Source organism: Heloderma suspectum, chromosome 1 (genome assembly GCF_057233095.1).
Source record: "Heloderma suspectum isolate Gila_16-S chromosome 1, 16-S_ref, whole genome shotgun sequence".
In the NCBI taxonomy this organism is placed as follows: domain Eukaryota; kingdom Metazoa; phylum Chordata; class Lepidosauria; order Squamata; family Helodermatidae; genus Heloderma; species Heloderma suspectum.
In genome coordinates, this window is record NC_139458.1 from 261,655,745 (window position 1) to 261,668,351 (window position 12,607).

Here is a 12,607-nt window from a genome sequence, read left to right on the forward strand (position 1 = left end):
TTTAACGCCAGCTCAACAAGTTCAGTGCGGGAATCTGTGGTGCAGTGCAGCAGCCAGCATGCCAACAGGACTGCCAGACTTGGATCTCTGTCCTGGCTCTTATTCTCTGAACATCCATGTCCACATCGGATAAACCCAGGTACTGGAAGCCTTAATGATTTATGAAGGGCATGGTCCCATGCCAGCTGAGGAATGCTGGGAGTTGTGAGACTTTTTTCTGTTGAAGCATGCATGGAATTGCACCCTACTGCTAATCTTCGAGCTCCCTGGCGTAAACTGCTACTGGGACCAAATGGGCAAGTATCAACCCAGATGCTTAAGCCAGTCAGCTCTTGGCGATAGAAGCAAGGTCAATGGCCACAGTCAGACTAAGATCACGGCTGACTTGTGCACTTAGCTTGCATTCGGACAGCCATCTGAGATGGCAATGGAGTGGGGGGGAAGCAAAAATACACTGATGATTCCATACTTCTCACACAAACTAGCTGGCAAAATTAATTGTTTTAATCATATAAGCAGCACACAGACACACAAGAGAATGAAGCAACCTCCAACTTCGACGTTTAGTTCCAAGATGCTCCTGTCTGCACTCACGGAAGGAAGAAGACTTTCAGAAGGCAATACCACTGCAGTGGCAAACACTACATGATCCTGGGAGGAAACTCCATAGTAACTCCATTTAAATGTTCACTGCTCGCTCCCGATTATGGTTCAGTGAAGTTCAGTTCCACAGCAAACTTTTCCCTGAACATCTTCCACATCTTTGGCTTGTTTAGGTTATCAACTTCATTTCTAGGAATATCTAGTCTGGGGAAAAGGAGGAAAAATGGTAATGTTCCTTTAATGCAGACCATGTAAATCCATACACAAGGAAGGACAAAGTGTATATCTTTTACAAAATAGGAAGCTTATTAGTTATTCATAGGAGAAGCTTCCTACTGTCAGAGCAATGGAGGAGCTACTCCCATCTAGAACATATGCTGCCTTCATCTCCAGCTTTTCCAACAATTCATTTTTAGCTTCCCCTGTTTCTGGAGTCTTCCTCATGCTTCTGGTGCTAGTCCTCTCGCCCCCGCCCCCAGTACTGGATGTGCTATAGTTGTTGTACCTGAAAAACTGCAGAACCCAACTGAACAGTCTCTTTCATAGTTTTTAGTTCGGAGTTCTACCAGCTGGAGTCCTGCTAGGATTCCAATTCCCACTGTTCCTTCATAACTCACCCACATGAGCTTATATACAGGTAAGACATGATGTTTAGTTTGCCATATGCTAGACCTGTCTCCTGTTCTCCCACATAGTGCCACATTTCTTCAGTACTCCCCTACCACCTCATAAACTATGTGACTTTGCTACTACTGAAAGGTAAGTGCGACCTACAACAAAACGTTGCAGCATAGAGAGCTCTTGTTCAGGATTCCAGCCAGCCATGCCTTCTAGTATCTTCATTTCCATACCCACCCACCCCCAATTTATTTCCCACAAGATACCCTGCATTCTGTGCCCTCCGAGCATGCTCCTGTTGGGGCTAGGGTGCCCCTTTAGGATTATCTAAAGTTTTTTTGTACTTCACCAAACCTTGGGCTTCCACTGAGCAGGTCAATACCTCCCTCTTGTCCATTTTGGCTACACAAGTGATAGCACTCCCCCCCCCCAAACTTCGCTAACAGAGGGAATAAGGTCAAAACTAAGACTGTTGTTTGTTTTTAAGAGCACAAAAGCCAACTGGCGTGTCTAGGTGGCTTAGAAGAACTCCTTGCTATTACACAAATAGATGCAGCCACGGCACACTGGAAAGCAAAAAGTATAAGAGACTGAGTACAGCTACTCTAAGCGGGTGGTGGTGTTGCAGCTGCAGACACACTTGGAAGAAGTCGATTATCTGGATCCATTTCAATCGGGCTTCAAGCCTGGGCATGGGACAGAAACGGCCTTGGTTGCTGATATGAGGAGGGCTCTGGATAGGGGTGAATGTTTCTTCCTTGTTCTCCTCAATCTCTCAACAGCTTTTGATACCACCGACCACAGTATCCTCCTGGACTGCCTGGAGGGGTTGGGCATAGGGGACACCATATTACAGTGGTTCCATTTCTTCCTCTCCAGCAGGTACCAGAGGGTAGCACTGGGGCAGGAGACTTCAGACCCTTGGCTGCTCACTTGTGGGGTGCCACAGGTTTCTATTCTCTCCCCGACGTTATTTAACATCTATGTGAAGCCGCTGGGGGCTATCATCAGGAGGTTTGGGGTGCGGTGTCATCAATATGCGGATGACACGTAGCTCTACCTCTCATTTAAATCCTCACCAAAATTGGCTGCAGAAACCCTGTCCAAGTGTCTGGAGTCGGTGAGTGGCTGGATGGAAAGGACTAAGCTGAAACTGAACCCCGATAAAACCGAAGTACTTTTTGTGGAAGACAAGGGGAGGTTGGGGAATGTTGACCTGGTGTTGAATGTGGTGCAGCTGCCCCTGAAGAACCAGGTCCACAGTCTGGGGGTCATTTTAGACTCCCAGCTGTCCATGGAGGCTCAGGTGTCAGCCATGAGCCGGGCGGTGCTGTACCAACTCCATCTGATATGGTGGCTGCGCGCCTACCTTCCTAACCATCTGCTCCCGTTCATGACCTGGTCTCCTCTCACCTAGAGTACTGTAATGTGCTCTGTGCAGGGTTATCCTTGAAGAGGGTTCGGAAGTTGCAGCTGGGGCAGAACACAGCAGCCCGCCTGATTAAAGGCAGCTGTTGGCGAGACCACATCACTCCAGTGCTGAAGGAGTTGCACTGGTTACCAGTTGTTTTCTGAGCCCAATTCAAGGTGTTAGCATTGACCTTTAGAACCCTATATGGTTCCGGCCCAGTCTATCTTAAGGAGCGCCTCCAACACCACCAGGGACGCCCCTCGGCGAGATGAGCCTTGGAAGACCTTTTGTCTGTCCCATCAGCCAGGACAGCTAGACTGGTGAGGACTAGGGAGAGGGCCTTTTCTGTGGTGGCCCCGCTGTGGAATTCCCTCCTTAGTGACCTCTGCCATGCCCCCTCTTTGATGAGCTTCCGCTGGACTTTGAAAACCTGGCTGTTCAGGTGGGTATTTAGGGTGGGTTAGGGTTTTTTAGAGCAATTTTGTTCAGTTGATTATATAAATTTGTTGTATTTCATGTTATTTGTATTGTACACTGGCTAGAGTGGCAAGGTCGTGCAGCTAATAAATCTAACAAAAAAATAAATAAATCTCATAATTCCTCTTTGCAGCTGTATTACATAGCAGGCTGTCCTGCAGTTAGATATTAGCTGGGCTCAGACATAACGCTAAGCTATGGTGGGCAAGTGGCCTGAGCAGCCCATGATTGGCTAGCGTGTTGGGGGGGGCATTTTTTCCACCCATGGTGGAATACTTCCCCCGATTAAGCCACCCTCAGAACCCACACTCTGCAATAAGGGTTATTTTACCTATAGTGGGCTAGCGTGTTATCTACCACACCAGCATGGGTTACAGAGATCACCTACAGAGCTGCTCAGCAAGAGCAGCCAGAAATGCTGCCGCTGCTCTGCTCCTCTCAAGCAATCTCTATTCTCGCCACAAAGGAAGCTGGGATACTGCCTGGCTGTGCGGGAGGACTACAGGAGAAGGAGGGGCAAGGGAAGGTGAAATAAACCCTGTGTAGCTTGTTTGCCTGACTGTCTGATTGGAGCACAGTAAGTTGCTTGAATAACCACTTACCCAGTGTAGCTTGCCACCCACCATGGGTTAGCATGACGTGTCAACAGCCCCATTGTCTGATGACAACCCCCTTCTAATGCAGGGGCAGTCTGCATTAGATATACCTAGAGATGGATGAGCAAGTATTCACATTCCCACTGGATAAAGAAGCTAGATGCCTGTTTAATTTCTCCTATGTGGTGAACAGAGGTTACTTATCCCCAGCGATAGTCCAGTAGTAGCCAATGAAACCTCAGTCCCTGAAACAACTTGGTTTTGAGTTACTTAGTTCTTCACTCATCAACCTCCTTTCCTGGAGACTTGCTGAGCTGTATATTACAGTGGGAGGAAAAACAAAAGCCTGAACCTATCCTCACTCCCAAGGCAGAGGCAGCATCTCTTAACCTGCATCTCTGTGAAGATCTGGTTCAAGGTGCATCACCAGTAGCAAGTATTTCGAATATCTTGCCTCCTTGGGGCTATGTGGGGTGTTTGTAGTTCACCCATAAAAACACCGCCCCATGAAAGAAAGTAGCACCTGCCTCTTGCTAGTGGAGACAACTCTTGAGCAAGCCCTTCCTAGAGGTCAAGTCCATCACACTCTAGTTCTCAAGCCGACCAAAGTTCAGGGGCATTTTAGCTTTCCACCAGAAGATTGTGCTTTCATGCAACATTACAAACTTACCTGTTGTCCTCTATAAAAGCAGTGTGGAACCAAAAGAAGAAAGCGCAGTCATCGTAGCCTTTTGGAATATCCTACATTTTAAGAAGGCAATAGAGTTAATATTTAATAATAGCGGTGATGATGATGTCAGTATTATCCCCATATTATGGGGACTGAGGGAGAGGGCCTTGCCTAGCCACCTAGTAAGTTTACGGCAGAGGCAAGATTCAAACAGGGAAAAAGTTGATTCATAGCTCAGTATCTTAACCACTGCCCTGTACCAGTTCTCCAATTTAGGATTTAAAGTGGCTTATTACATTCTGTGCTTATAATAGTGTTTACCAGAGAGATGATCCCTTGCCACCCGTGACTGATGCTTTTCTAGTTTCATATATTCATTTTATTTTTGCATTTTTATCTTATCCATTTTACAACATTAAGAAGGTGGCAATGTGAGCCCCTACATAGCACAATAAGCTAAGAATAAAATATGTTTTCTGTTCACTAGCATTCTCCTTACTAGCTCAATAATTACACCATATTCAGTTCCAGGAGTTTTTCTCCACTCCACTGTTTCTCATAGACAGGCCCATCTTTAAAGATTCAATGTGGGTTTTAGTGTGCAATTCCCATGGAATCAAAAGGCCTATCTGCTTTTATAAGGTCAGTAGCACTGCTTAATCAGGCCAACTTTCTGCTTGAGATGGAATTACTATGTCAACACTGAATACAGGAACACAACTACGAAGAGTGGAAGGAATTCAAGAGATCCACAATTTCTTTACTTACATAAGATGATTCAAATCTGACTTTCACATCATTGCTAATGACAGGACAGCTTTCCAAACCAATTACCACCCAGTCATTTTCGCCATCAAAGAACAACTGAAAGGAAGGAGATAGGCACCTCACTCTCACCTATTAAATATCCCTGTCACAAGAAGCATGGCTGTGATTTACTAGGTCAGCAAGAGCAACCTGCCTGGCATTCCTCTTCTCCTGCATTGAAATCATTGTGATCCTTAACAGCTTGGCAGGGGAGGGTCCAATTCATCGCCACCCCCATGAATAACTAGGTGAATCATACACATACATACACACACACACACACACACACACACACACACAGAATAAAGTGATTCAGAGGCTTCTTGCAGACATTCACACACACCCCAGTAGTGTTACCAAATCTGGCACAGGAAGAGAGTTTGGGGACCAGAAGAAGTTATGCCATGAGCTACCCTAGTTACCTGTAATAGGTTATAGATTATAGTGGGTAATAATAATATGCAGTGTTAACAAATCTCCAGTGGAGATCTAGGTAATGATTGGCCATTACCTAGCTTAATTTGCCCTTTCAAAACGTATTTCTTTCAGGCCATGAACATTCTCTTTCCTGGTAAAGTGTACATTCTTGGCTAAGCCTCAAATAGCCTAGCAACACCTCTCCTGTTAATCTATCACTACTTGTGGGGATGCAGCTGGCACATATGGCTCCAACAAATCCTGTAATGATGGAGCATTGCCACACACCCAAAGTTCTGTTCACCTTGTAGAGGGGTGCCTTTTCTTTTAACCATATTTTTAAGAGCCAGACCTTTCAGGAAAGGGTTTCCCAACTGCATTTCATCTGGTGTGTGATAGTCCTATATCCCCCAATCTAACAAATATGCTGCAATATCCTGTGCAATATATATTGGCTGCAGGGGGGGGACCACTATGTGGCCCCCACACGCTGCTCTTTTGTTTAAAAGCTGGCTGGTCTGTACTGCAGCTCAGGAAGAGGAATGATTAGCCTCCAGAAAATAAGAAGAGTTAAATACAGGATGATGGGGAGTAGTAGTGCTGCTTGCCACTATAGACATCTCAGGAGTATCTTGGAAGTGCCTGCAACGTCTATGCAATCAGCTCCACACAATTATAACAGCAGCAATGCTTGTGCCACTGGTGAGAAAGCTTGCATTTTCCATTTATAGAATATTGAACCTTGAGTGCTTTGAGTGCTTAAGTCAAATCTCCAAAACAAAAGCACACCCTCTAAGTACCCATAGCAAATGCACATTTATTATAGCAGCTTTCCCCAACCTGGGTCCCTGCAGATGTTTTTGGCCTGCAACTCGAATCAAGCCCAGCCAGCATGGCCAATGGTCTGCTTGATGAGAGTAGTAGTCCAAAACATCTGCAGGGTACCAGATTGGGGATGGCTGTATTATGGGAATAAGTGGTCATGAAGACCCTTCGATATACCACCCAGTGTTAAGGCTCAGAGCAGGTAACGCTTCTTTATGCCAGTGATACAACAGTCCTACAATGGTAGCGATTACTTCCAGTTGTAGTAGTGGTGCTGGCGGGGTGGAGTGGAGGAGTTGTTAAGGCTGAGACAGAATATCTTGTGCCCACCACCTAACAGGGGAAGGAGTGTTTTGTTTGTTTCTTCCTATATGCAAGTGGTCATATGAAGTGAGCAGGTGATCTAGGAACAGAATCCAGCTCTTCATAACAGGCTCTTTCAATTAATTAAAAAAAAACTTCCCTTACCTTGCAGTTCTCTTGGGTTGCACAAACACAGTGAAATACTACTTTCTTTTCCATTATTATTTTCACTCTCAAATCACTCCCATTGCCTTTCCCAATTCCTAAAAAAAAAAAAAAAAGATAGCAAGACAATTACTAGCATCAAGCTCTGGAATTCAGGTCTGTGAGCTGCTTACTGCAAAATCTTCAAACGTAATTCTGAGCCACAGCAGGACAGGAAATGCCATTGCAAATCCTACAGGGTTTTAGTGGCATTTACCATGGATAGCAGAGAGCTTTATGCACTTGATTCTAAGTGGTCTCACTGGTGGGAGCTTCAGGCCGTACTTGAATTTCAAAGTTTGGTAATACTCGACGTATCGACTCTGCAAATAAAATTTAAGAGTGTCTAGAGAAAAAATATTTTACAGGTAAGCTACAGTGAGCCAATTTGCATGACACAACAGCCCATGGCTGTTGTGTCATGCAAGCAAGTGGGAGAGAACGGGCACATTGCCTTCAGCACACACATTTCCACTTTTACTCAGCAACACGATCATCTCCTCTGTATGTTACTGAGCATGTCATCTGAACCCTGAACACTGGATTGTTTAGGGATTAAACAACCCAGCAGTTAACCTAACAAGCCATGTGTTAACTGTTAGCCCCTAAACAAGAGCCATGCTTGGCCAATACACTGAGCAACCTGCGGAGAAGCCTATTGTGGGTTGCTGAGACTGTGCCTGCTCTCTCCCACACGACAGCCCATGGGTTGTTTAATCCATGGACTGACACGTCATGCAAACCAGGTCAATATTTTCCAGCTCAATAGAGTCAAAGCCCAAAGGAAAGGGGAAGTTCCCCGCCCAATCCTGAGAACAAGCCAGACCATCCTCTGCCCTTTGGCTGCAAGAGAACGCAAGCCTTAAACCACGTTACTGCAAGTCTCGCTTTACCAAAACACACCTAAACCTTGAACTCTTGATGTGCTGTTGTTCCAACCCACAATGTAACCAGTTTACTGGATTGAAGGCACTCTGGGATACCACCCAGAAAAGCTAAGGGATGGAGCGCCAGTCCAAGAAAATAGCCAATTAGATTACAAAGCTAAGTGGTGACATTCTACCTGTTGTGTTAATCCCTTGCCACAATACTGCTTGCAGTGTCTTAAGTGCAGAGCAGATTCTTACCTGGGATGGTGTTTCAACACCCTGAAACTTGGAGCTTGTGCTTTTATCAGTTCTCCTTTCACCAAAGTACTCCAAGCTTTCCTAAAAACAGAAGAATCATGGCACTGTAGCTATTATAAAATCTTGTAGTGTTTGGTTTTAAACTAATGGGATACATTGTGTTCTCTTAGAGACATAGGCTTGGATGCCAACTTGCTCCTCCGTTCATGTAAAGGATAGGTTGATTGCCACCAATTCCTCCCTTAATATGTAGCCTCCTTGCACCATATCCCACATCATTCTCAAGGGCCCCTGAAGAGCAGATTTCCAGGGGAGATTGGGGCTGCAGAGTGAACAGGTAGCATGGGAAGCTTCATTCAGTAAATGTGAACTCCATTCATGGAAGAAGAGGTAAGATCCAAGTCATAGAAAGCCTTCCTCCCAGTCAAAATAGTGAAACTCCACCCCTCCCTGTTCCTAGCAGATTTACACATTTCTCTCCAAAAACATGGATTTTACCCAATTGTGCCATTCTTTGATCCATTGGAGGTTTCTGTGAAATGGCACGCGGGGGGGGGGGAGAATTTGTCCATTCTTTCTTCCCCCTGTAGGTCCCCACCCCCAACACCTTTCATGCTGTTCAGGAGTTCCCAAACACTCTGGAACAGGTTTGAGAGGGGGCAGGAGGAAAAGGGGATTGGAAAATTTGCCTCCCCCGACCCCTTATGGAAGCCTCCACTGGAATTAAAAAGCTTTCAGTGAACAATAGGGACTAACACCGGATACAACCCTCTAAGATTAACAACAAAAAGCACTTAATCAGATGCCATCATACGCAGCACCACAGCAGACGTTGCACTGAGCTCACCGAAGCTGCAGGAAGACAGTTCCACGAGGCAGCACAGGTAACTCCAGTGTTTGCATGTTGCTTACTACATGGTTTGGCCAAATTGCACTGGCTCTACGCCAATGCTGGACATTGGTGGTAGTACCTGGTCCTGCTATGAGCCCCTCAAACAGTGCCCCCCACACTGCAATTGGGGTGAACCACACACACGGAGCATCCAAAGACAGCTGTCCATTTAGGTGATGACTGCAATCATGTGGAAGCACTTTTCAGAAAGAGACAGAAGGAAAATCACCACCACCATTGCTTTTTGTACCTTCGCACTCTCAAACTGGCTGCTGTCAATAAGCCAGACGCAAACCATAGTTCCAGTCCGACCTGCATCAAAAAGGGAAAAGCAAAGACCTAAGAGAAAAGTCATCATGGTTGGACCCCAGCTGTTGCACCCCAGAGTGGAACCGTGAGTGCGCTTGCTTTGGGCTACAACCCCCTGCCTCCCAGCAGATCTGAAAAACATCTGACCCTGCCTACAGTCCACCTTTCACACCTAGCAGCCGATCCAGATGTCCTTTACAATTGCCATTGTAAATCCCTGCCCTACCAAGTGGATGGACACCATACTCCATTATCGCTTTTGGCAACCACTGGGCATAACACTAGGGATCTCGTTGTAGAGCCTGGAGTTCCACCTTGCATCCCAGCTGCTTGAATTATTGGGAACTCTATTTACTTATCCCCAGTGATGGACCTGTAATTTTCAGACGAATCAAATCCTTCTTACCATTTACAGAAGGAGGCTTGACCACTGCTTTGCACTCTGTATGGGGCTATCCCTCAAGACCATTTGAAGGCTTCAGTCAGCACAGAAGCTCTTCTCTCAACTAGGACGTTGCCAGAAAACACTACATGAGCACTCTAGGACCCGCACTGACTTCTGGCAGCATCCCATGCTTAGTTTGGGGCACTATTTTACAGAGAGCCAGGGCCTGCAGGAGAGGCCACCACCACCACCGGGGAAGAGGCGGGCCTGCTGCTGCTGGGCCTGCAGTTGCTGGGCCTGCTGCTGCTGCCGCCGCCGCCACAGCTGCTGCCACCGCCACCAGGCCTTCCCTGGAGACTTCTGCCTGGCAGACTGCCAGTCCCTGCAGGACCAGGCCCCCAGGTACCGAGCCAGCTGTGCTGCTCCACCTGCCCTCCCTGGAGGGGCTACATAAGCTGGCTGGCTGAGGTGGCCTGGGAGAGCCAGGGCCTGCAGGAGAAGCCACCACCACCGGGGAAGAGGCGCGCCTGCTGCTGCTGGGCCTGCTGCTGCTGCTGCTGCCACCACCACCACCTGGCCTTCCCTGTGGACTCCTGCCTGGCATTATTATTTTTAAGGGGATTTTTAATTTTTGTTTTGCTTTGTTTTAATTTCTGGGGGATTTTGTTGTGTTTTTAGGGGTGGGTAGCCTGCCTGATAGGCGGGGGCGAGGGGGCATATGTCCGCCTGATGGAGGCAGTGGGGGGAGTGTTGGGGGCCAGAACATACCGAGGCTGGGCGGCAGGCGCTGGCGGAGCGCTAGGGGCAGGCCATGCCAGGTAAGGGGAACAAGGGAGAGATGTGTAGTATCTGTCCCCTGCTCCAGGCCTGTCCAGAGCGAAAGGATGGCTGGGGGAGGCGTGACCCCATCTTCTGGCCTTCGTTTGCTGCTCTGCAATGCCAGGTCTGTTACCCAGAAAACCTCCCTCATCCATGACATGATCCTGGATGAGGGTGCAGACCTGGCATGTATTACGGAGACCTGGCTGGCCGAGGCTGCTGCTCCAACCCTTGCAGCCATGTGTCCAGCTGGATTTTCGTATGCACAGCAGCCGAGGGCTGGGGATCGGGGAGGGGGAGTGGCTGTTATCTACCGAGAGTCCTTGGTCTTCACCAGACCCCTCTCCGGGAGACCAAGGTTGCTGAGTGCATGTACTAGAGGTTGGGCCCGAAGGGCAGTCTGGGGATTCTGCTCGTGTACTGTCCACCCCGCTGCACGACTGACTCCCTGGCCGAGGTGCCTGAGGTGGTCTCTGATGTGCGTGTACAGTCCCCTAACTTACTGGTGTTGGGGGACTTCAACGTACATTCGGAGGCCATCCTCAGAGGAGCACCTCGGGACTTCATGGAGACCATGGCCTCCTGGGAGCTGCACCATATTCTAACTGGGCCCACCCATGTAGCCGGTCATGCACTAGACCTCGTGTTTGTTTCTGGAGAAGCGGGGAGTGATCTGGAAGTCGGGGGTATATCCACCACCCCCTTGTCATGGTCAGATCACTATCTGGTGACGTTGGACTTCTCGGTTCCACAACCCCTCCTCAGGGGTGGAGGACCCATTAAAATGGTCCGCCCCAGGCGTCTTATGGATCCAAATGGATTCCTGAACGTGCTTGGGGATTCTCTGGGGCATGCCAACGGCCACTCAGTCGAGACCCTGGTGGGTGGCTGGAATGCCACAATCACTGGGGCATTAGATCAGGTGGCTCCGAAACGCCCTCTCCCCCTGAGCAGGGCTTGGACTGCACCATGGTTCAATCCGCGGTTACGAGCTCTGAAGCAGGAGGTGAGACGGCTAGAGTGCCGGTGGCAGACGTCTCGCTCCAAAGGCGATCAGACACGGGCTAGAGCTGTATCTTCAGCCTATCACGTGGCGGTGAAGGCAGCAAAAAAGGAATATTATGCTGCCTCCATCGCGTCTGCAGAGTGCTGTCCCAGGAGGCTGTTCCAAGTGGTCCGGAGCCTGGTCGGTCCTGTGGCTCCGGAACCACTGGAGCATTCTAAGGCCTCCTGTGAGGCCTTGGCAAGGCACTTTGCAGATAAAATTGATCAGATTAGGTGTGTTACTCTGCACGCTGTGGATACAGTTAGTGAGCAAGAGGCGGCCTGTGGCAAACTGGTTTTGTGGGATCGGTTCCAGCTTCTTCCTCCTGATGAAGTGGACAAGGTGCTTTCATCTGTAAGGCCGACCACCTGCTTACTTGATCCTTGCCCATCTTGGCTCATTATGAGCTGCAGAGAGAGACTGGGTGAGGGGATCAAGGTGGTGGTGAACGCCTCCCTTGAGGAGGGAGTGATGCCATCAGCCCTCAAGGAGGCAGTGATAAGACCGCTCTTAAAGAAGCCCTCCTTGGATCCTCAAGTTCTGAACAACTTTCGCCCAGTCTCAAATCTGCCATTTTGGGGCAAGGTGATTGAGTGGGTGATGGCGGTGCAGTTGAAGGCACACTTGGAAGAAACTGATTATCTAGACCCATTTCAGTCGGGCTTCAGGCCTGGGCATGGGACAGAAACGGCCTTGGTCGCCTTGAGGGGTGAATGCTCCTTCCTTGTCCTCCTCGACCTATCAGCGGCTTTTGATACCGTTGACCACAGTATCCTCCTGGACCGCCTGGAGGGGTTGGGCATTGGGGACACCGTATTGCGGTGGTTCCGGTCCTTCCTCTCCGGCAGGTACCAGAGGGTAGCGCTGGGAGAGGAGGTTTCAGACCCGTGGCCACTTACTTGTGGGGTGCCACAGGGTTCCATCCTCTCCCCGATGCTATTTAACATCTATGTGAAGCCGCTGGGGGCTATCATCAGGAGGTTTGGGGTGCAGTGTCATCAATATGCGGATGACACGCAGCTCTACCTCTCGTTTAAATCTTCACCAAGGTTGGCCGTAGAATCCCTGTCCAAATGTCTGGAGACGGTGAGTGGCTGGA

At 48.5% G+C, this 12,607-nt stretch overlaps 1 protein-coding gene across 16 annotated transcripts in view; it reads right to left on the reverse strand.

The window, feature by feature from the left end:
- Positions 1-471: 471 nt before the first annotated feature.
- Positions 472-12,607, reverse strand: part of LOC146359036 (phosphatidylinositol 3,4,5-trisphosphate 3-phosphatase TPTE2-like) — a 40,169-nt gene continuing 28,033 nt past the window's right edge. For 15 of the 16 annotated variants that reach the window (XM_084826364.1, XM_084826425.1, XM_084826350.1 and 12 more), the window contains 7 exons: positions 9,201-9,262; positions 8,059-8,139; positions 7,149-7,254; positions 6,893-6,990; positions 5,144-5,239; positions 4,376-4,446; positions 484-807 (listed from right to left, as the gene is read on the reverse strand). In XM_084826364.1, the coding sequence (XP_084682490.1) occupies positions 705-807; positions 4,376-4,446; positions 5,144-5,239; positions 6,893-6,990; positions 7,149-7,254; positions 8,059-8,139; positions 9,201-9,262 (617 nt within the window). In that variant the 3' untranslated portion in view covers positions 484-704. Of the gene's footprint in view, positions 808-4,375; positions 4,447-5,143; positions 5,240-6,892; positions 6,991-7,148; positions 7,255-8,058; positions 8,140-9,200; positions 9,263-12,607 lie in introns of all 16 variants that reach the window. The other variant, XM_084826357.1, reaches the window with a different exon arrangement.